A 20779-nucleotide genomic window follows, 5' to 3' on the forward strand; every position below is an offset into this window, starting at 1 on the left:
ATACAAATTACTGAATTCTGGGGAAGTGGGGAGGAATTCATAAAAAGAAAATATCTACAATTATGTTTCCTGACAACATTTCTGAAATACAAGGATAAGGGGGGAAATCTACAAACATCTAGAAAAAATATTTGGTTACCTACAAAAGAACAAAAAACAGGTGGTTTCAGATTTCCCTACTATAGCAATAAATGCAGGAGACAATGCTATATAGGAGGTTTCCAAACAACAAACACTAAAAGAAAGTGACATAAAACTGGTTAAAATACAAGAATCATCAAAAGTATGCCAGGCAAATAAACAAAAATTAAACAGAGGTCATAATATTATCAAAGTAGAAGTCAGGGAAGACAGTATTCTTTTGACAGAGGCCCTTTTGGTAGATCATTTAACATGGATTAAAGGGTTAATCCGAAATGAAGCCATAGCTAAAAGGAACACTTATGCTTTCAATAACATTCCATCAAGATATCCAAAGAGAAAGCTATCAGAAAAACAAATGGAAATGAACAAAATTCAAATACGTACAGTGGAATCCTTAATGCAACTCTCATTTATTACAAAATCAAAAACAACAAATAAAGATTTAGTTTAAATACTAGCCCTAGAGGGAGCATCCATACCCATATACCATTGTTAAATGATATTATTAGGCCACAAGAAAAATCTCAATAAGTCCCCAACAAGACATTAAATAAGCCACATTTTCTAAACATAGTGCAATAAAATCAGACATTATCAACAAATATTTAAAATAATGCAAATTCAATCATTTGAAAATGAGAAAATATACTCCCAGATAGCTCTTAGAATAAAAATAAGATTAAAATAGAACTCTTCTACCTAGACCAAACTTATTCTTAGAGAAACCCATAGCCTTTAACATCTTTATTATTGAATTGAATATGAAAAGAAATCATCCATTTTATTCTTCTCTAGAAAAATATAAACAACAAAATAAACCAAAAAAAAGTTATGACAAAGAATTAATAAATATAAAAGCAAAAGCAATAAATTGAGAATGAGAAAATCAGTAGAACCAATATAAATTCCAAGAATTGGCTTATGTGAGAAGATCTATGAACAAGCCAACCTCTGAACTGGCCCATGAAGAGAAAGTGGGAATACACAACAAGGAATGGGAAAAAGAGGTCATCTCATTCATAGCAGAAAGTTTAAATGAAAAAAACGCTAGTGTAAATCATCCTAGTAATTTTGAAAAGCTCCAAAAAATGGTTTATATATTCAGAATATATAACCAATATTTTCTCAACAAACAACAAAATAATTTTTTTTTCTGTATTTTTCTGAAGCTGGAAACAGGGAGGCAGTCAGACAGACTCCCACATGCGCCTGACCGGGATCCACCCGGCACGCCCACCAGGGGGCGATACTCTGCCCATTCGGGGCGTGGCTCTGTTGCGACCAGAGCCAGTCTAGCGCCTGAGGCAGAGGCCACAGAGCCATCCTCAGCACCCGGGCCATCTTTGCTCCAATGGAGCCTTGGCTGCGGGAGGGGAAGAGAGAGACAGAGAGGAAGGAGAGGGGGAGGGGTGGAGAAGCAGATGGGCGCTTCTCCTGTGTGCCCTGGCCGGGAATCGAACCTGGGACTTCCCCACGCCAGGCCAACGCTCTACCACTGAGCCAACCGGCCAGGGCAAATAATTTTTTTAAGTCCTAGATAAAACTGAGGAGAAAAAAAGTGTATCCAAATTACTCCAGATCTAGATGGCTTTCAAAGTGAATAATAAATCTTCAAATAACAGAGACTTCTTATCTTCTTTAAATTGCATTAGGACAAATAAATAAAGATTGCCCCCCAAAGTGAACTGCTGACCAATCTCATGTGTAAATATGGATGCAAAAGTCTAGCAAATCAAATCCAGAAGGGTATTTTTAAAAGATTCCTGAAGACCAGAATGATTTATTTTTATTTTAGGAATGAAGAAAGAGTTCAATATTCAGAAATCTATTGATATAATTCATCTCATCAATAGTTCAAGGAAATAAAAATCAATAAATGCCCAAAATGCATTTTATAAAATTCATTATACATTGCTGAGAAAAACTCATATCGAACTAAAACAAAAAAATAATTTCCTTAACATAATAAAGAGCAACCATCTCAAGCTCTCATGGTAAAAGAATGTCCATTAAAGTCAGAAACAAGACCAAGATGATTACTCTCTAACCTATTATTGAATATCTTCTGAGAGTTCTAAGAGATACAATGAAACAACTGGAAATATAAACCAAAGAGTAGATGTTGGAGTGAAGGATGCAAAATGACCAGTATTTGCAAGTTATGTGATTTTTCTATATACAAAACCCAAAAGAATTAAATGAGAAGATACTAAATTAAAGAGTCTGATAAAGGACTAGTTTAAGCATAAATATATTCCCTGGAAATCCAACGATTTCCCTCGATTGCAGCAAAAGCCAGGAAGAAATTAAATAGAAGACACACATCATTTCTGAAAAGATTTAAAATTCATTCATGCAAATATTATTTAAGTACTTACTATGTTCCAGACACTCTTCTAAGTCCAGGACACTATTCTAGGATATAGCATGGAACACAACATAAAAATAACTTTTCCCCTGTGGACTTTACATTCTCATATAAAATTGTGATTTTAAAAATTCTCCACCAATTCAATCTATCCACTTAATGTAATCCCAATCAAAATCCCAAGAGGAACTTTTTGAGGTGAAGGGGAGACTTGGCAAAATACTTTTGAAGGTATTTTAAAGAATCAACTTGTAGGCCCTGGCCAGTTGGCTCAGTGGTAGAGTGTCAGCTGGCTTGTGGATGTCCTGGTTTCGATTTCTGATCAAGGCACACATGAGAAGCACGCATGTTTCTCCACTCCTCCCCCTCCTTCTTCTCCCTCTCTCTCTTCCCCTCCCACAGCCATGGCTCCACTGTTCGGAGTGCATTGGCCCCAGGCTATGAGGATGGCTCTGTTGAGCCTCCCCCCAGGCGCTAAACATAGCTAAGTCATGACCATAGCCCCAGATGGGGGTTGCCAGGTGGATCCCTGTTGGGACGCATGTGGGAGTCTGTCTCTCTATCTCCCCTCCTCTCACTTGGAAAAGAACAAGAAGAAAAAAAAAAAGAATCAACTTGTACAAATAGTTGAAAAAATTGGCAAATGAATAAATAAGGATATCTTATCAGATGATAAACCACAGGGAAGGTGTTTCTAAGCCTGCAATCAAAAGCAGAAAACAATGAAAAATAACAATGGAGTCTACTATGTGAAAATTAAAGCATTCAACAAGAGAAAAACATTATGAACAAAATTAAAAAGCTAACAGGACATTGGCAAAAACTCCAATATATTTGACAGATAATAGAGAAATAGTCTTACTTTATATAAAGATTTGCAAACCTATGAGAAAAGAATACACAAGTAGAAAAACTGGCAAAGGATTATATTGTTGCTCATAATAGAATTTACTACAGAAAGAAAATCATGTCCAATATGTATATGAAACTATATCCAACCTCATTAGTAACTGCACATTAAAACACAAATAAAGCACTTTTCATCACCTATCAAATCACAAGGATTAAACAAATCGTAATACACACTATGCATCAGGGTACATTAAATGGGCACTCCAGTGCACGGCTGCTGGGAGTGTAAATTGGTCCCATCTCTCTCCGGGGTAATTTGACATTATACATTAAAGTCTATAAAACAGGCATATACTTCAATCTAGCAATTCTACTTCTAGTAATTTATGTTAAGAAAATAGTCACAGGCTCTGGCCAGTTGGCTCAGTGGTAGAGCATAGGCCCGGCGTGTGGAAGTCCAGGGTTCAATTCCCAGCCAGGGCACACAGGAAAAGCGCCCATCTCCCTCTCCCCTCTTCCCCCTCTCCTCTCTCTCTCTCTCTCTCTCTCTCTCTCTCTCTCTCTCTCTTCCTCTCCTGCAGCCAAGGCTCCATTGGAACAAAGTTGGCCCAGGCAATGAAGATGGCTCCATAGTCTCTGCCTAAGGTGCTAGAATGGCTCCAGCAACAACTAGCCGCAATGGAGCAACGCCCCAGATGGGCAGAGCATCACCACCTGGTGGGCATGCCAGGTGGATCCCAGTCAGCGCATGCGGGAGTCTGACTGCCTCCCTGCTTCTAACATTGGAAAAATTAAAAAAGAAAAAGAAAAAGAAAATAATCACAGGTGTAATCGGATTTATTTATAAGGTAGTTTATTATATTGTTGCTCATAAAAGCAAAAAGTTGGAAATATAAACATCCCAAAACATGAAAAATTGATTAAATGATGGCATATTTAGATATGCCATAGAATAGCATATATCTACTCAAAATTATATTATAAAACATAACTTATTTTGTGAAAATTAGTCAACACATGTTAAGGCTATTAAATGTGTATGGATAATGTGATTTTTGTTCGCATAATCTATATACATGAAGAGAAAAATGCTGAAATGATATATATCAAATAGTGATAATAGTAGTTTCTTTGTTGTAAGAACACAGTACAGCAACTTCCCTTTCTTGAATATTTTCAAATTTTTCCACCATAAGCTTGTATTCATCTTGTAGAGGGAAGTATTTTTGATGTTTGTTTCTTAAAGGTTGTAGGCAGAGTTTCTGAGCCCAGGAAGACGGGTTCATGCCCAGCCCTGGGGGCTGTGGGCCCCAGTCTATAGCCAGGCTGGATTCTGTTAGGACCTGGAGACGCTGGCTTCAGTGGCCTCCTACCATCCCCCCTTCATCTCCCAGGCAGTGACTCTAGGGGATTAAGGGAGGAGCAGCCAGAGGCAGGGGATGCTGCTAGCACAGAAAGATGTTTCTTCGGTTCTGTACACAGAACTAAAGTTATCGGGAAGCAGAATCCTCACTCTCCACTCCTGGGCCTTCACGCAAAGGCCGTGCAAGGAACCTTAGTTTCAAAGCTCTTCTCTTCATATTATCCCACTGATGAGGTGGGGGGAGGGGGAGATTCCTATATAGGCTGCCCTGACTCTTAGAGTAGCTGTTATCCTGTACCTTCCCCCAGCAGAACCAGAAACAGGTTCTCCTTTGAGTCACCACAACTCCTTTCCCTCCTATTTCTGGGCATCAGGAATAATTCTCCTGTGGATCTTTAAATCATGGCAGCATCTGAAGCAGAGCCAGGTACCGCTCTGGCTGCTGCTCAGCCTCCCCAGGTCTACTAATGCAACTGCAGCTCTTACCCGTAGCCTGGCAACCAATCTGCTTCTCGCTGCTCCTTCCTCTCTTTTCCACCCCAATTCCCCCACCCTCTGCTCCTGGCAGCTCCCCAGCTCCCTACATACTCATGGAAGATGTTGGGAAGACTGCGTGGGAGGTGCTGGCCATGAAGTCCGCAATCTGCCGCAGGGCCCAGATGTTGGAAGAATTGTTCCCCTTCTTCATCTGCTCCTGGATGAGGCCTTCCAGCTCCTCCCTGAAAGACTAAAAGCAGGCCCAGAGGCCCTGGTCCCCCCAGTGCATCTCATGCAGGAGCCCGAGGGCCCCTCTTCCAAGTGTCTACTCCACCCCAGGTCAGCTAAGCCAGGGCCACATTTTGGATCCGTAGGCCCCAGAGGACATTGAGTAATTCCACTGGGATTTTAGGAGCCTCTCCAAACTGCTATGGGGAGCAACAAGGGGATGCTGGGACTGGATCCTGCTCCCTTTGCCCTGTCGTCAGTACTCAGGATTCTAGGTCCTTTCTGTGACTAAGCGATAGTCAAGACCCCTACCTCATCAGACACGGCAGGACATCACTTTAGTCATTGAGACATTTTAAAACACAGAACTGAATTTTAAAAGTATGCCAACTTCCCTGTCCACTAGCCGTGCCAATGGCTCTTCTTGGCCTCAGTTTCCTCAGTTTCAGAAGGATTTGATGACCTCTGTGGTCTCCTCCACTTTTGATGCCCCATTATTCTAAGCCTGGCTTTTCAGACCATTAGGCTATGAATATACAAAACATGCCTGTCCACCAGGTGGCAGTAGGGAGTACTCAGGAGGAAACAGGCTGCTTAGATGCTGGTGAATCTATAAAAAAAGAGCAGCCTGAACTAACTCCTCCCATCGCCATCTGCTGCCTGAGAAGTCCTCCCATCGCCATCTGCCTGAGAAGGGAAGAGTGGATGGAAACTGAGGCTCAGAAGGGTCACTGGAAACTGAAGTGGGGCTCTTGTCTCTCAGACCCACCTGCTTCCACCACCAGGCCATACTACCTGCACATAAACCAAATTTTGCCAACCACCAGTGACCAGAGTAAATCAAACACCCTTGTCTCGTTGAGCTGGCTTAAAATTGCTAGGATCCTGAGCAAGCGAAAGGGGAGTCATCTTGCAGGTTCACCCAGAAGAATCAGCGCAACTCCTTCTGTCCCCGCCTGTCCCCGCCTGGGTCAGACACCACTCACTGGGCTTTGCAGGATCATGGTGACGCGCTTCTTCTGCTCCATCAGGTTGAAATCCTGCCTTAGGTCTGCTGCGCGGTTGCGAAGGCGCAAATACTCAGGGTCGTCCTCAGAGAAGCGGTCCAAGTACTGCTGCCCCTGTGGGGGCGGTGGGGAGGCGGCGTCGGGGACAGTCTCCTCACTCATTGTTCTGGTGGACTTACAATCCACTCCTGGAGCCCTGCAGAGAAGGGGTGAGGGGGCGGACAGGTTGGAGCTCCCAGTCGGGGTACACGTGTCCCAAAGCAGAGGGGTTGTATATTCACAGGGGGATGAGGCTACTCCTGGAGGTGATAAGAGGAGCTGTGGGTTCAAGGGCAGGGCGTCAACAGCTGCGGACCTATAGGGGGCGCTAATGCATCATCGGACTAAATGAAAAATATGGCACTGGCTCAGTTGTCCACCACCCCTTACTGACTAACCCGCCAGGCCACCCTCTGGTAGAAGTGGACAGTTCCCCCAGTGCCAGCATGACCCGCAGACCTTTTTGAGGATTTCTGTGTGCATATCTTACACAGAATAAAGCTATTTACTGGGAATTCATACTGCATCTAACACGCCAAGCCTCTAAGAAGCCTCCTAAAAAACTTTAGTGGCAAATTCACAAAAGGAACCTGAAAAGAGAGTGGGAATGCAAAAAAGGTGGGAACGTTTTGCACAATGCTTTTCTGCAGAACTCTGACTTGCTCTCGCCTCTGTAAGGGAATGACTGGTGATCCTGAGCCTATCAAATGTGTTTCAATGCAGAATCGGATTCTAATTCCAAATTTAAAAAAGGTCTGCAACTTTCGTTAATGAAAAATTAGTCTCTCTGAAGTCATAATAAGTCAATATTGAGAGAGAACAAAAGAGTAAACACTGTTTGAAGGGCACCCGGTGGCCCAGGGTCCCATCCCTCCAGACCTGGTCCCTGAGTGAGGACGGGGGCCGCCTTTGGAAAGTTGGGCAGGGGGGAAAAGACATATTTTTTCTACTCAAACATCCTTTTTAAAATGCCTGAACGATGGATGAGGGAATGTTTCCTGTTGCCACACTGGATCCAGAGGAACCAGGCTGCAGTTCCAACTTCTACTTCCCAGCTGTGGGGCTGGGGCCACGGGGCCAGACTCCCTCTGTGTCAGCACTGCTGGGCCCTCAAATCTGGGTTACCCCCTTCTACACCCAGCGGGGGGCCTTACAGGGCTTTAGCCTTCTCCTTGTTGGCTGATCACCTTCTCAGCACAGGAAGGCAAGTGTCTTGTTGAACAGTAATTAGCTTTTGAACAGCAGTAGGGAGATACTAACAAAAGAGCACTCCATGAGATTGGGACACCTGGCTTTCATCCTTAACCTGCCCCTCCCTCAGTTCACTTCCAAGGACTCCCCTTCCACGAGGAGGTAGAGTGCTCTCTGAATACGACTGCTCCTGCCTGGTGCTCCTGATCTGTTCTATCCCTCTGCCTGATCCCGTCAGCCCACGCCTTAGCCTTCATTCCAGCCAGCAGCTCTTGACAAAAAGAGGCCTTGCTGACAGCTAGTAAGCCTATCCTTGTTGTCCAGAAGCTGTGATGGCCCTACCTTCCACTCACAGTCCCTCTGGGTGGGGTGGGTGAGGACGATGCACTAGCTCAGAGGACAGTGGGGGTCTACCCCGTCAGCCAGGAGCACTCAGTTGACTTTCTTTCTTCCTATCTTCCTTCCTTCCTTTTTTGCATTCGTCCCTTTTGGGGAAGGGCATATAGCAAGTTCAAGGGAAGGTACATGCACAGGGTCTCTCAAAAATCAGCTGACGGCCTGCACCTTTGGCCTAAGAGCATTGGTTCCTAACCTTGACTGCACATTGGAACCACCTAGGGAACTTTAAAAAAAATCAAAACTGACATAAAATATTTTAATGTTATTGGTCTGGGGTGTGACCTGGACATAAAGATTCTAATAGGTGAGCCAGGGTTGAAATACCACTAGTTAGATGTTAATGGTGGTAGTGTGTAATGGTAGTTGTGCATTCCAGGTATTGGCCATTTCTAGCAAGCCTGCTGAAGATGGCACAAAGCCTCGTGTTTCTAACACTAGTTCCAGGTGCCCCTTTCTGTGGTTGTTTGGGACTCCTCCTCCCACACCAACCACCACCTGCCTTCATACACTTGACCTGGAACAGCAGGAGTACTCCAAATACCACTAAATCCCACTTTTGCAAGTTTACCAAACCATGACCTCTGATCTTAATTCTTTCACTAATTAGTCATCTCCTTATGAAAGCCCTCATCAGATATCCCCTTACCAACACCACCCTTACCAGTCATGTCCATGGGATGGAGGAGGAAGGAGGGAGACTGGAAGTGGCAGCCAAAATCAAACAAAACTGTTCTCTAAAGAAATATGTTGAAACGTATTTGTCAGGTTGCTAGAATGGTTGAGGCTGTACTCCTTAACATTTAAAGCCAGATTCTTCAGCTAAGTGAAGAAAGAGTAAATGAGTCCACCAGAAATGTTGCAGGTGGATTTAGCTCAGGACTAGCAGGCAGAGTCTGCAATTTTGCCCTAATTCTGTCATTCTCTAGCAGCATGAACTTGGGCAAGTTATTTCCCTCTTTGGATCTCACTTAGTCCATCCCTAAATGAGGATGTGAACAAAATGACCTCTGGGGCCCTTTCTAGCTCTGACACTATATAGAGAGAGACCAATTCATGTAGAAAAGACAGAACGATGGAGGATGCAGGTTTCCCGGAGCCAGGGACCTCCTTCCTGAATTCCCCTGCTCCCAGTGCCTGTCCCTCAAGCCAAATGCCAGAAGAGAAACATCTGCAAAGAACACAAATGACCTACTGACAGTTTCCTTTTGGGTTCAAGTCAACCCCAAGTTATGGGGTAAGTTAAGAATCCTTCAATTCCATTATACTCCCACCTAGCCTCAACCCTGAAACTTGGGGAATAAGAAGAGATTGTGCCCTGGCTGGTTGGCTCAGTGGTAGACTGTCGGCCCAGTGTGTGGATGTCCCAGGCTCAATTCCCAGTCAGGTTACACAGCAGAAGCCACCATCTGCTTCTACTTCTTCACTCCTCCCCCTCCCCTTCTCTCTCTCTTCCCCTCCTGCAGGCATGGCTCGACTGGTTTTAGCACATCAGCCCCAGGTGCTGAGGATGGCTCCATGGAGCTTCCCCCTCAGGTGTTAAAAATAGCCTGGTTGGATGCATGGCCCCATATGTGCAGAGCATCGGCCCCAGGTGGGGGTCGCTGGGTGGATCCCAGTCAGAATGCATGTCAGAGTCTGTCTATCTCCCTTCCTCTCTTAAGTTTAAAGAGAGAGAGAGATTGCAAGGTCAAACATAATAGGAATGCATCAGAGCCATGCAAACATGCAGTCATCACCCAATCAATTCTTCTGGGCAGACAGTGCTGCAGACCAAAATTCTTCCAGAAGCTCGGCCACTGCACCCCACCCCTTTTAGTACTCCTTGACACTTTCACAGCCTCAAATCCTTTTTGAAATAGCAACAAGCAACTCCTCCCCCACTCCACCAGTGGGTACATTGGATGTGAGCCTGGAGATCCCTGTGTTCCTTATGACTCCAAGTCCCACAAGCTCCATAACAGCCTGAAATCTCAGCTTCTCCAGAACTAGGATTTTTGATCAGCACAGTCTGGTACTGAGCCTTCTTGGTCTGAATCCTTTCCATCCAGGCAGGAAAAGGATGATTTTCTTGGCTTCCTTTTGGAGTGGCTGCATTTCCAAGGAATGGGTCTGAGAAGGCTCTGAAGCAGCTCTCCACCTCCTGAGGCACCAGGTACAAAGAATTTCTGGGCCTGATGGACAGGAGCCCACACCACCATGTCCCCCCGAGCCTGCCTTCGCTTCTTAGAGCTCAGCACCAGAAGAAAGCCTGACTCTCTCACCATGACAACAGAAGCCATCCTTTTATGCTCCTTCCTTCCCTTTTCAAAATGTTCCCTAGGCGATCGAAGTTGTGTGCAGAGCAGCCTAGTGGTTAAAACATGGACTCTCGAGCAAGACAATGAGTTCAAATTTCAGCTATGTATGTCAGTTACAAGCTGTGTGATCTTGGGCAAATTACCTAACCTGTTTGTGTTTCAATTTCCCCACATATAAAATAGAGATTGCAACTCTTTACTACTTCATGTTGATCTGAGGAGTAGATTAGTTAATGTATATGACATACACACTTGAAACAGTGCCTGGTGCATAGCGAGTGCTATTAAGCATTTACTCTTATTATGTGTCATTTAGAGGCTAGAATCATCTTACCATTAAGAACTCGAGTAATGAGAGGCTTATGATTCAATTGTAAACAGGTGCACACTAAATAACTGTAATTATATGTTTTAGTCCAACAAATAATTCAGTCTTGAGCTATATGAACAAAAAGAAGAGCATGTAGAAAAGACTGATGGGGATGCCTCGTTCTCCAACCAGACAGCGAGAACACGGCAACCTGGACATCAGAGGAAAGCGTGAGCAGAAGGCCGAGGCTCAGAGGAGAGCAGCATGTGCCTTTTGACTCTGGGTAGTGTCAGAACTGAACTGAATTGTAGGACACATGGTGGGTGTCAGAGAACTGGTGACAAAACAGCACCAGGCAACTTCTATTCATGATTTATTTTCATTTCCAGGACCAATCTATGAGACAGACATTACCAGTTTTACAGATCAAGAAACTGAATCAGAGAGATTCACTAAATTGTCCAAGATCACAGAGATAATCGTGGAGCCTGGATTTCAACCAGGACTGTCTCTGGCTCCAGAACCAGCACTCCTCCACCCCAGCCGTCCCCAAATATCTGTTGGGCTTCTGTGTGGAAAAGGGATTAGGCTGATTCCTTAGAGCCTTGGGAGCCAGAACCAGAAAGCCAGTGGTTGCTGCAGGCAAGCAGACTCTAGCTGAGGGCGAGGGCGAACTTGCCACCAGCCGGAAGTGCCCAGTTACGGGAAGATCAGACAGGATGCCTTCTCGGTGGTGAGCTCTCTCTTCTCTGGGTGACTCTGAAAGCTGTAGAGGGGCTTCCGCCCTGGCTAGAGGGTTGGACAGTGACCCCTAAGGTCCATCAGACTCCAGGGCAGCTCTTGAGTGAGCATGATTGGGGAAGTTCTTACAATGACTTGAGTGTCTGAAAGCTCATGCTGGTGAAATAGATCCCACTAAAAAGTATGCCCCACCCTCATCACCACCCAAAGCCACCGACTGATTACCAGGAAACGGGACCAGCCTGGTGTCCAGCTGCCTCTTTTCAGTGCTCAGCCTGTGCACCCTGCTCCGCTCTCGGGGACACCATCCACATCTACGGGATTTCAAACATCTGGGTGGAAACTGGAAAACACAAAGATGACAACCATCAGGGCCTGTCTGCACCACCATGACGCTTGCACCCAACTTTGCACCATTAGGTGTGGATTTATTTTAAGGACTGCTGAGAAATTCTTTATAATGAACTTGAAATAAATTTTTATTTTAAAAGCAAATTATGTCTATAAAATGGTTTTTTAAAAGGCTTTATGATCCTTATAATTGAGATCAAAATTCCCTTCAGAGAGAGGAAGTGGAAAACCCCTTAGCCAGGATTTTCAGGGAGGCCCAGAGGGGCTGGAGGGAGGGGAATGCAAGCCCAGAGGGGCTGGCGGCTGCCGGACCAGAGGGAGAGGAGCCTTCCTCACACCCACCCAGTACTTCACGGACAGCCACCAAACTCACATATGCCTGCAAGTGATTTTTGGATGCAGCCCAAGAGACAAAAGAAGCCTGAAGAATATCATACCCCAGGCAAGTGGGAGGGTTTTGGTGTTGCCCAGGCCAGGAATTGGTAGATTCAAAAACGATTTCCTGTACAATGCGCGGGGAAGAAAGGATCCCAGCTAACACCTGCATAGCAGGTTATAAAGTACTACTGAAGCAGGAATGGTAAGTTGCTGTATCTAAAAAACAAGGTCGACTTACTGCTCCGAAAATCCTGGGAATCCAAGTCTTCAAAGTGTTGATCATTGAAAAAAAAATTTTGAAGGCAAGTGATTGTTGTGCATTTTCACTTGGGACACTATTGTTCTGACCATAGATGTTTGTCTCATCCAGGGCTACAGCCCCTCTGGCCCACCCCCACCCCCACCATGGCGTGGGGGCCAGGCCTGCCTGTCCTGCCTACCAGTCAGGCATCCCTGACCCACTGCTGCCCAGGGCAGAGCATCTGGAAAGGCTTATCCAACCAGTGAGGGGCAAGGAGAATTGTCTTGGTAGATATGTGTGCCTGAGGCACCCAGGGCTCAGCATGTCAGTGCCTCGGTGGCCCCTGAAGCCATTCCTGATGCTCACGCCTCTTGTTAGGGACTTAGAGATCTCCAAAAGCTATTCTCCATGCTCTGCATGTCAGTGGCCAGCTGCAACTCTTGTTTCGTTGGTTTTATTTTTAGTTAGAACAGGGTCACAGACATCACTTAATGCTATGTCTATTCAATGCCCACCAACATGGGAGCCCTCCTTTCCAGGGCTGGCTGCCTCCAGGGTGGGGTTTGCTGGCATACCTCTGAATGCTATTCTTTGGATGGGTGGTCACTGATTCTACCTAGGAACAATCCTACAGCCAGGTAAGGTGTTTTACCTGAAGCACCAACTTCCTCCCTTTCCCAATAGCCCCTGCCACAGAAGTGTGAGGTTTGTCTCTTAACTTGGTAAGGTTTGAATTTTCAGAGTCTGAGCTACTTCTTAGATCCAATGAAAGAATTCACCTCTGCCCCCAGAAGTGACTTGTACCACCCATGTAAGAAGATAGACATCATACCCTCAGGTAAGTACACACAGTACACAACAATTCCCATCCCAATCTCCTCAGTGTTCAAATTCCACTGTTAGAGCTTCATTCCTTGGCTTATGGGGTTATCCAGATTAAAATGAAAACAGCCCAAGAGTTATTGAAGGCAAATGTGTTATTTGTGAAACATTCTCCTGCAGTACCAAATCTCTGCTTGCAGAGTCAGGCTGAGCAGTATCAGGACAGGCACCGGATCAGCAAGTCTTAATGTGGGGAGGGACGAGAAAGAGGCCTGATGCCAGGGCCGCTCAGGATGGTCCAGCAACCCAGACAAGGCTGCCACCCTAGGTGCGCCTCTGGGGACTCTGGCCTGTCATCCCTCTGAGCCTGCACCTGCTGTGGTATCGAGGCCAGCATCACTCCCCATTAGTCTTTGGTTTCCCCAGCATGTGCTTCCAGAACCTAGCTTGTGCCAGCTTCCAGCCACCAGGCCCTGTGGCAGAGCTGAGAAGCAAGGGGAGGGCACTCCATACAGTGAGAACAACCACATCAGCCGCCAGGGCACCTGACACCTCCCGGAAGGCAGGGCTCCTGTGCCGGCTCCCTGCTCTCAGTGGGGCTGGGAGGTGGAAGAGTTAGGGTATGGGGTTCCAACCCTAGTTGCTATCCACTAGACTATAAACCTGGATAAGTCACAGGCTTAGGGGCCTTTGCTCACCTGGATGTCTCACGGCCACCTTGAAATCACCCTGTGGCCAACCCCACCCCAGAGCCACCCTTCCCTAGCCAGCTCCTCCTCTCTGCCCGCCACCCCGCCAATCACCCAACCTAGGGTCCCTGAAGTCAGCCTGGACTCCTCCCTCTTCTCACCCAGCACACTCACCATCACTGGGTTCTCTGGTTTTGTGTCCTAAATATCTCCCTGTCCAGAGAGACACCCTGAATCAAGCCCACATCTCTCCATCCCTTTCATAGTCTCTGCCCAGTCTTTCTTCTCTCATATCCTCATCCGATCAGTAGCTAGAGTCGCTGCTCTAAAAATGCTAATATGGGTCCTGGCCAGGCAGCTCAGCTGGTTGGAGTGTTATTCCTATATGCCAAGTTTGCCGTTTGAGTCCAGGTTAGGGCACATGCAATAATCAACCAATGAATGAATAAATAAGAGGAACAACAAATCAATGTTTCTCTCTCTCTCTCTCTCTTCCTTTCTCTTTCTTTCTAAAATCAATAAATAAAAAAATAAGAATGCAAATATGGTCCATGCCTGTCAGTGCCCTACTAAACACTATCAGTGGCTCCCATCGCTTGGGGCAATATTCCTTTACCATTTTTTCCTCTAAGTCCTACACCTCTAGCCAAAGTTTGATCTAATTTAGATTGCATTACAAAAGTGACAGGTATTCTTTTTACATCTATCAAATATAAAATTTTAATTCTGAATTCACTTTTCCAAGCCAAACACAGGCTCCATGTTGAAAATTCAAACCCACCCGTCCTGGCCAGGGGACTAGAGGCTCTGCTCTCTTGCTCTGGCCACCCCCTTTCTCTTGAGGACTACCACCACCCTGTAGAATGAGATCCAAGCTCTTAGCAGCACACAAAGCCCATGGGCCTCTCAGTGCCCCCCCACCCTCCCTGCCTGTCATTGGTGCTTCAGGGCTGGTTCCCACCTGGTGGGTGGTCCATGCCGGTCTCTACCTGGAGCACTCTTTCCTCTGTCTTCTCCCTTCTGCTCAGATTGTCCTCTCCCAGAAGCCTCCCCACCACACACATCGTCCCTTAGGCTCTCAAGTCACGGTCACTCCCTCTTTCATTCCGCTTACAGTTCCACAGTAGCAATCTATTACCGTGAGCTCCGAGTGGGCAAAGCCTGCGTCTTCAGCATTTCTCTCTTCCCCATGTTGCCATAGAACTTGGTCCCAGGTAGGTCCTAAATAAATATAAGTCCAACTAACACTTGACAATGAATTGGGAGGAGTTAGGCTTGCTCAGCAAGGCAGCACCGCGAGGCCCTGGGGTCCCAGACGTGAGAAGGGCCCCAGGGAAGCTCCTGGTACAGTGTGGGGAGACAGCCCCTAACAAGCTCATTCTGGGTAAGGTGATGAGTGTTCACGAAGGCCACATGGCAGGTGCACCAGGGCCTATATCGCCTCCTCTAAAACACAACATTCTTTGTTATATAACCCCAATGCTGGGCCCTTCCAGCAGCCATTCCTCTTGTCTATTTTGAAACAGAATTCCAGCAATTGATTACAACTCTCAAACTACCAGATCCAGCTGCACAACACTGATTATGGGGAGACAAAAGAAGGTAACATTATGCACCATACATCGTGTGCCGCAGCCCCCTTGGCCCCCCACGTCAGCCCTGTCCTTTCTCTGTCCCTGTTGCTTCTCCCCTCCAGCCCCCCACCCCAGGACCCTCGCTCTCTGCTCAGGGAAGCCCGGGAGCTCCCTCTCAGCATCTCCCAGTTGCATTTTCACACTCTTGACCCTACTCAGCAAGGACTCTGTTCAGGATTCACCATCCTAAGAGAGCAGCTGGGGACTGCAATTCATGAAAGACGCTCCCTGTCACAGGTCATTTTCTTCCCTGTCCCTCTGAAGACGATGGTACATGGAATCACTGGAGTAAGAAATCGCATTTCTATGCATCATTCCTTACAGTGATAAAAGAAGCAGAAGGTCTAGAAGGGGAATAACAGATGCCCAAGTTGTCTGACTTTTTGTTAAAATCTGTTTAAACCTGTGAGCACCGAGAGGTGGTGCCATCTCCCGCCACTGCAGCGGGAGGTGTCCAGACAAGAGCAGACGGTCTGTCCCAGGCATGCTGGGTCCCAGCTGCTCCCCCCACTGCCCCGGGCATCGCCACCCCTGAGGTAGTGCCAGCCTCTGAAAGCCCTGGTCCCCAGTCCCATGGGTCAGCCCCAGCCAAGGACAGCGCAGGATTTGTTCCCAGCTTTACTCTGAAAGTCAGAGACCAAACTCACCGACCCCTGGATGACACTTCCAGCTGTGAGGGAGGAGCTGGTCTCTGCCTTGCTGCTGTGACTAGCGGAGTAATGGAGACGTTGAGTAAGGGACTGGACCACACCCTGCTTGGTCTGTTCAGATAAAGAGAAAGCCTGCACCTCTGGGCGGTGGGATTATGGGTGGAGCTTATCATCAGCTTCTTCACAGGCTGCTGAGTTTTTCAAAGTTCTACATCAGGTATTAACTGCTGTAACCATTTAGAAGTTTAAAAGAAGAAAGGAAGAATAAGAAAGATGATCAAGCCTCCCTCTGCCCATCTCTGGAAACCCCCCTTGGCTAGAAGAATCTTTAATCCCCTGGCTGCTGTAGGCCTAAGAAGCACTCAATTCTGAGCATCACAGACGCATACTTTCCCAGGGAAGTCCAGTGAATTTTAAAAGCTTCTAGCAAAGGACTCAAACTCTGGTGGTTGGTAGGCGATTTTTTCCATTCTTCTGTTATCCTGGAATTGCACTGCTCAGCTCCATTCCCCCTTGCTGGCCAAGCACAATTGTGTCGAGTACCTACTGTTGCCTGGGAGTGAGTAAGAACTACTATAGAATTGGGCACGAGAGGGAAGATTCCCAAAAGGAAGGAGAGTTGGACCCTGCTTGCTATAGTCCCACAGTCTGTTAAGATGAAAACAATATATATTTCCAATAAGCACTGAACACATTCATTTCAAACCCCCCTCTCCCATTCATTTTCAGTTAATATATATTATATAATTAACTGTTAAGTTCAATATAATGCAGGAAACTGAAAATAAATAAAAATGTTCAGTGTTCTTTAGAACAGGAGACTGGGCACCTTGGAACCACATTTATGAGGGCGATGGTCCTTAGACCCTTAATGAAGACATTATTCAATCAATGAATAATGTCTGAGCTGTTGAACCCAAATGGGTTGGTGCTGAGCTGGGCCCTTCTCATCAGCACAGCAGTGGAGGAAGGGCCCATCAGCCTGGTTTTCAGGGGAGGAAACTGAGGCTCCAGAAAATGGAGGGACTTGAGCTGGGTCAGAGAACTGGTGAAGAGCAGTGTCTGGTTTGACACCACCTGGTTCCAGAACCTGTTTTGTTCTTTTACTTCCCCACACTTTCCTCCCCTCATCCAAATGAAGGTGAGATGCCAGGAGCCTGGGAGCCAGGTGGGGAGTGCAAATCAACAAAGGGCCAGAGCCCAAGGCCCGGGCACCATATTCCTGGAAGAAGCTCCAAGGATTTAGTCAGCACCTTAAACAATAATTCTGGGTCTTATTTCTGGCACAGGGACACCAAAGGATGTAATTCACAAAGCCCTGCTGTCAAAGGCCCATGATGGAGTTGGGGCAGGGGGAGTTCATAGAGAGATCATTGCAATATGGGGGACCAGTACTTCATAGAGGCTCATGAATGATGGGTTCCATGGAGATCTCAACCTTAGGCTCCAGCATTGAGTTTCTACCACTTGTCAGATACCTCTGCCACCAATCACAAAACCATGCGGACTTCAGGCCTTCGATGAAAGGGAAAGAAAAGGGGATTCAGGAGCCCTGGTGATGCAGAGACAACGCTGAACTAGCAGAATGGCTGGGCTTAACCTTCAAATAGTCCCTTCAGTGAGGTCAGCCCAACTTCCACACTATGTGGATAAAAGCTCATCAGAAAGGTTGTCTAATTGAACTGACATGTCCTCTAATTCACTGTTCCACACCTGAGGCTGTCCTAGAATCTCACAGATACTTTTAAGGGGTCATCGTATCTACCTCTTGCCTTCAGGCAGACAATACCAAAAGCCAATGCAGCTATAATCTGACAATTTTCACCTTGCTCAAGTTCGAACACAAAACAGTTGATTCTGCTTTTTGGCCTAATTTGTTAACCTATACCCTTCAGTAGGAAAGTGAACTGTAATACACTGAATCGAGTGGCAGGACTACCTTGTCCCCATCCCTATCCCAGCCAAGAAAGCCTGGAAACGGCTATTGAATCATGTGGTCTTCTCTAATAGAATAAACCATATGCTAGCCAGAGAGGTAGAAATAAATGTTCTTTTAGCACATTAAGGTCAAAATTGTTTTGCTGGCTTTCTTAAATTGGTTTTGTTGGGGGATTTTTTCTCACTAATTGAGCACAAGAGAAAACTGGAAGAACACCTTGCATCTAGGTCTGGAGGAGGATGTGACGCCATCCCTCCTCTTTCTGGACTAAGAAAGCTCTAAAAATTTACAACTCCAATGAGCCCTGGGACTAGCTGACTTCGGGGAGGGAAAGGAAGTGAGTCAGGAGGCCAGGAAGGCGGGAAGGTGGGAACTGGAGAAAATAGATGAAAGGGCAGGGGCGTCCAAAGACTCACATGGGCAACCCAGCTGGCCTCTGGAACATCTGTGTGAAGACATTCCAAAAGCCTAACAAGTGAGGCTCACACTGTCAGAGTGTCAGGAACGAGATGGAGAAGACAGAAAGCATGTTGTTTTACTTTCTACTCCTCTCTATGATCCTCCCTATGATCTCTCCTGGTTTGGATTTCATCATGAAGATGTCAAAGAAAGAACTATATATTTCAACATCTCTCTCTATGCCTCCCTATGTGTGTGTGCATATCCAGGTGTCAGAGACAATGCCATGTGCTCACCAGACTCCCTTCCTGTTCTTCCTGGGCGCCCGTGTATCCCATCCCGCCTCCCATCTGGATAAGGCCACAGGAAATGTAAGCCAATGGAAGGCCAGCAGGAGTGATGTGCATCACTTGTAGCCAAGGTCACTAAGAGCACAGGTGCTTTCTCCACATTTTTTCCTTTTTTGCCTCCCTGCTGGCTGCAGAGGCTTCAGTGGAAATGCTTGAAACCCTTGGGATGTAATAAACACCAAATGGAAGAGGCCAGATGTCACTGAAGGCAGCCCATCAATTAAAGTTGCTGTTACAGCAAGTATGCTACCCTGAAAACTATGCATACCTTTTCTTTAGTTCAAGGTAAGTCTTCTATTAACTCTAGAGTTGTTTTTTTCATTCCACTTATTCCAGTGTCTTCTTCAGGATCACCAGTTATCCATACGTTGAATCTCCATTCTCTAATTTTTTTCCATTTTTCCTCGCATTAGTTTTTTATTTATTTATTTATTTATTTATTTATTTATTTATTTATTTATTTTTCTGAAGCTGGAAATGGGGAGAGACAGTCAGACTCCCGCATGCGCCCGACCGGGATTCACCTGGCACGCCCACCAGGGGCTATGCTCTGCCCACCAGGGGGCGATGCTCTGCCACGACCAGAGCCACTCTAGCACCTGGGGCAGAGGCCAAGGACCCATCCCCAGCGCCCGGGCCATCTTTGCTCCAATGGAGCCTTGGCTGCGGGAGGGGAAGAGAGAGACAGAGAGGAAGGAGGGGGGTGGTGGAGAAGCAAATGGGTGCTTCTCCTATGTGCCCTGGTCAGGAATCGAACCCGGGTCCCCCCGCACGCCAGGCTGATGCTCTACCGCTGAGCCAACCGGCCAGGGCCAGTTTTTTATTTTTTAATTACAGTTGATAAACAATATTATTTCTGGTCCTCTCATTAGTTTTATTATTGACATTTTCCTTGCATTCTGACTGTCAATGTTATTTTCAACATCACTGATTTTAATTATGATATTGAACATTTTCTCTTTTGCATACTTTCCTTATTTTATCTCCATTTTCACTTCAGACCTTTTCATCTTAGTCTGTTTTTCCTATGACTGACTTTCTACTTCTTAGAAGCCATGTCTTTTTAAACTATATTAAGGATACCAAATAGTTTTCTGACATTTTTCTTCTGATTCCTAAAGCAGATTATCATAAGAAGCAAAGGCTTCTTTTGAGTCTTTCAGATCATTTATCTTCTTATGAAGTTTTTTTCCTCAAGACACTTCTAATTGTTTTTCTTTTCCTTTATTCTCAAATAATGTGAAATCAAGTATCCTCAGATACAACCTACAGGGAAAATAGCTTCTAGCAAAAAAGTGACCAGGAAACCACATGGCCTCTGGAAATCAGATGTGGTCCACCCATAATGAATGGTGACTTTTAATACCTCCAGGCAATCTGTGCCCTAACCTGGCCATAGCAATTACCTTAATAATCAGTCCACTTAAGATCACTTTCCTTGACAACTACCAAGGAAACCAGTTGGATCCCACATCCAGGTTATAAAATAGGTGCTCCTTTTACAGAAAACTTAATGAAGTTCAACCAAACTGATTTCTAGATGGTGGGGAAATTAGTCTATTAACATCAGACTCAAGGAAATAAATACTTTGGTGAGCCCACAAATATTAAAATATGACCCTCTGCTTTATAACTTCCTGAGATTCCATTAAACTCTTGAAAAAAATTTAGAAACAAGGGAATGCATGATAAACATCATGGTAATAATTTGAGGGCTATCAGATCCTGGAGACTCAGTCAACCTTGCTTCCCGGGCACCTCCAGCTTGAAGAAATGACAGGGGAGGTGCGCAAGGAAGACTTCTGACAAAGGTCTCAAGAGTGAAATCAGAGAGATGTCAGCCCAAGTATCAAATGATAATAAGGTGAAAAGTAAACATTGGCATCACTGTACCTTAAATCTAAGGCATC

The 20779-nt window shown here is 45.7% G+C and overlaps 1 protein-coding gene across 2 annotated transcripts in view; it reads right to left on the minus strand.

Moving 5' to 3' along the window:
* The window catches only part of ADD2 (adducin 2), a 117023-nt gene that overhangs the window by 42219 nt on the left and 54025 nt on the right, over positions 1 to 20779 (minus strand). Inside the window, exons 1-4 of one of the 2 annotated variants that reach the window (XM_066267342.1) lie at positions 16179 to 16259; positions 11642 to 11759; positions 6419 to 6635; positions 5316 to 5454 (exon numbers count right to left, since the gene is read on the minus strand). In XM_066267342.1, coding sequence (XP_066123439.1) covers positions 5316 to 5454; positions 6419 to 6601 — 322 coding nt within the window. In that variant the 5' untranslated portion in view covers positions 6602 to 6635; positions 11642 to 11759; positions 16179 to 16259. Of the gene's footprint in view, positions 1 to 5315; positions 5455 to 6418; positions 6636 to 11641; positions 11760 to 16178; positions 16260 to 20779 lie in introns of those variants that run through there. The other variant, XM_066267341.1, reaches the window with a different exon arrangement.

The sequence above is a fragment of the Saccopteryx bilineata genome, chromosome 3 (assembly GCF_036850765.1).
Source record: "Saccopteryx bilineata isolate mSacBil1 chromosome 3, mSacBil1_pri_phased_curated, whole genome shotgun sequence".
Taxonomy (NCBI): domain Eukaryota; kingdom Metazoa; phylum Chordata; class Mammalia; order Chiroptera; family Emballonuridae; genus Saccopteryx; species Saccopteryx bilineata.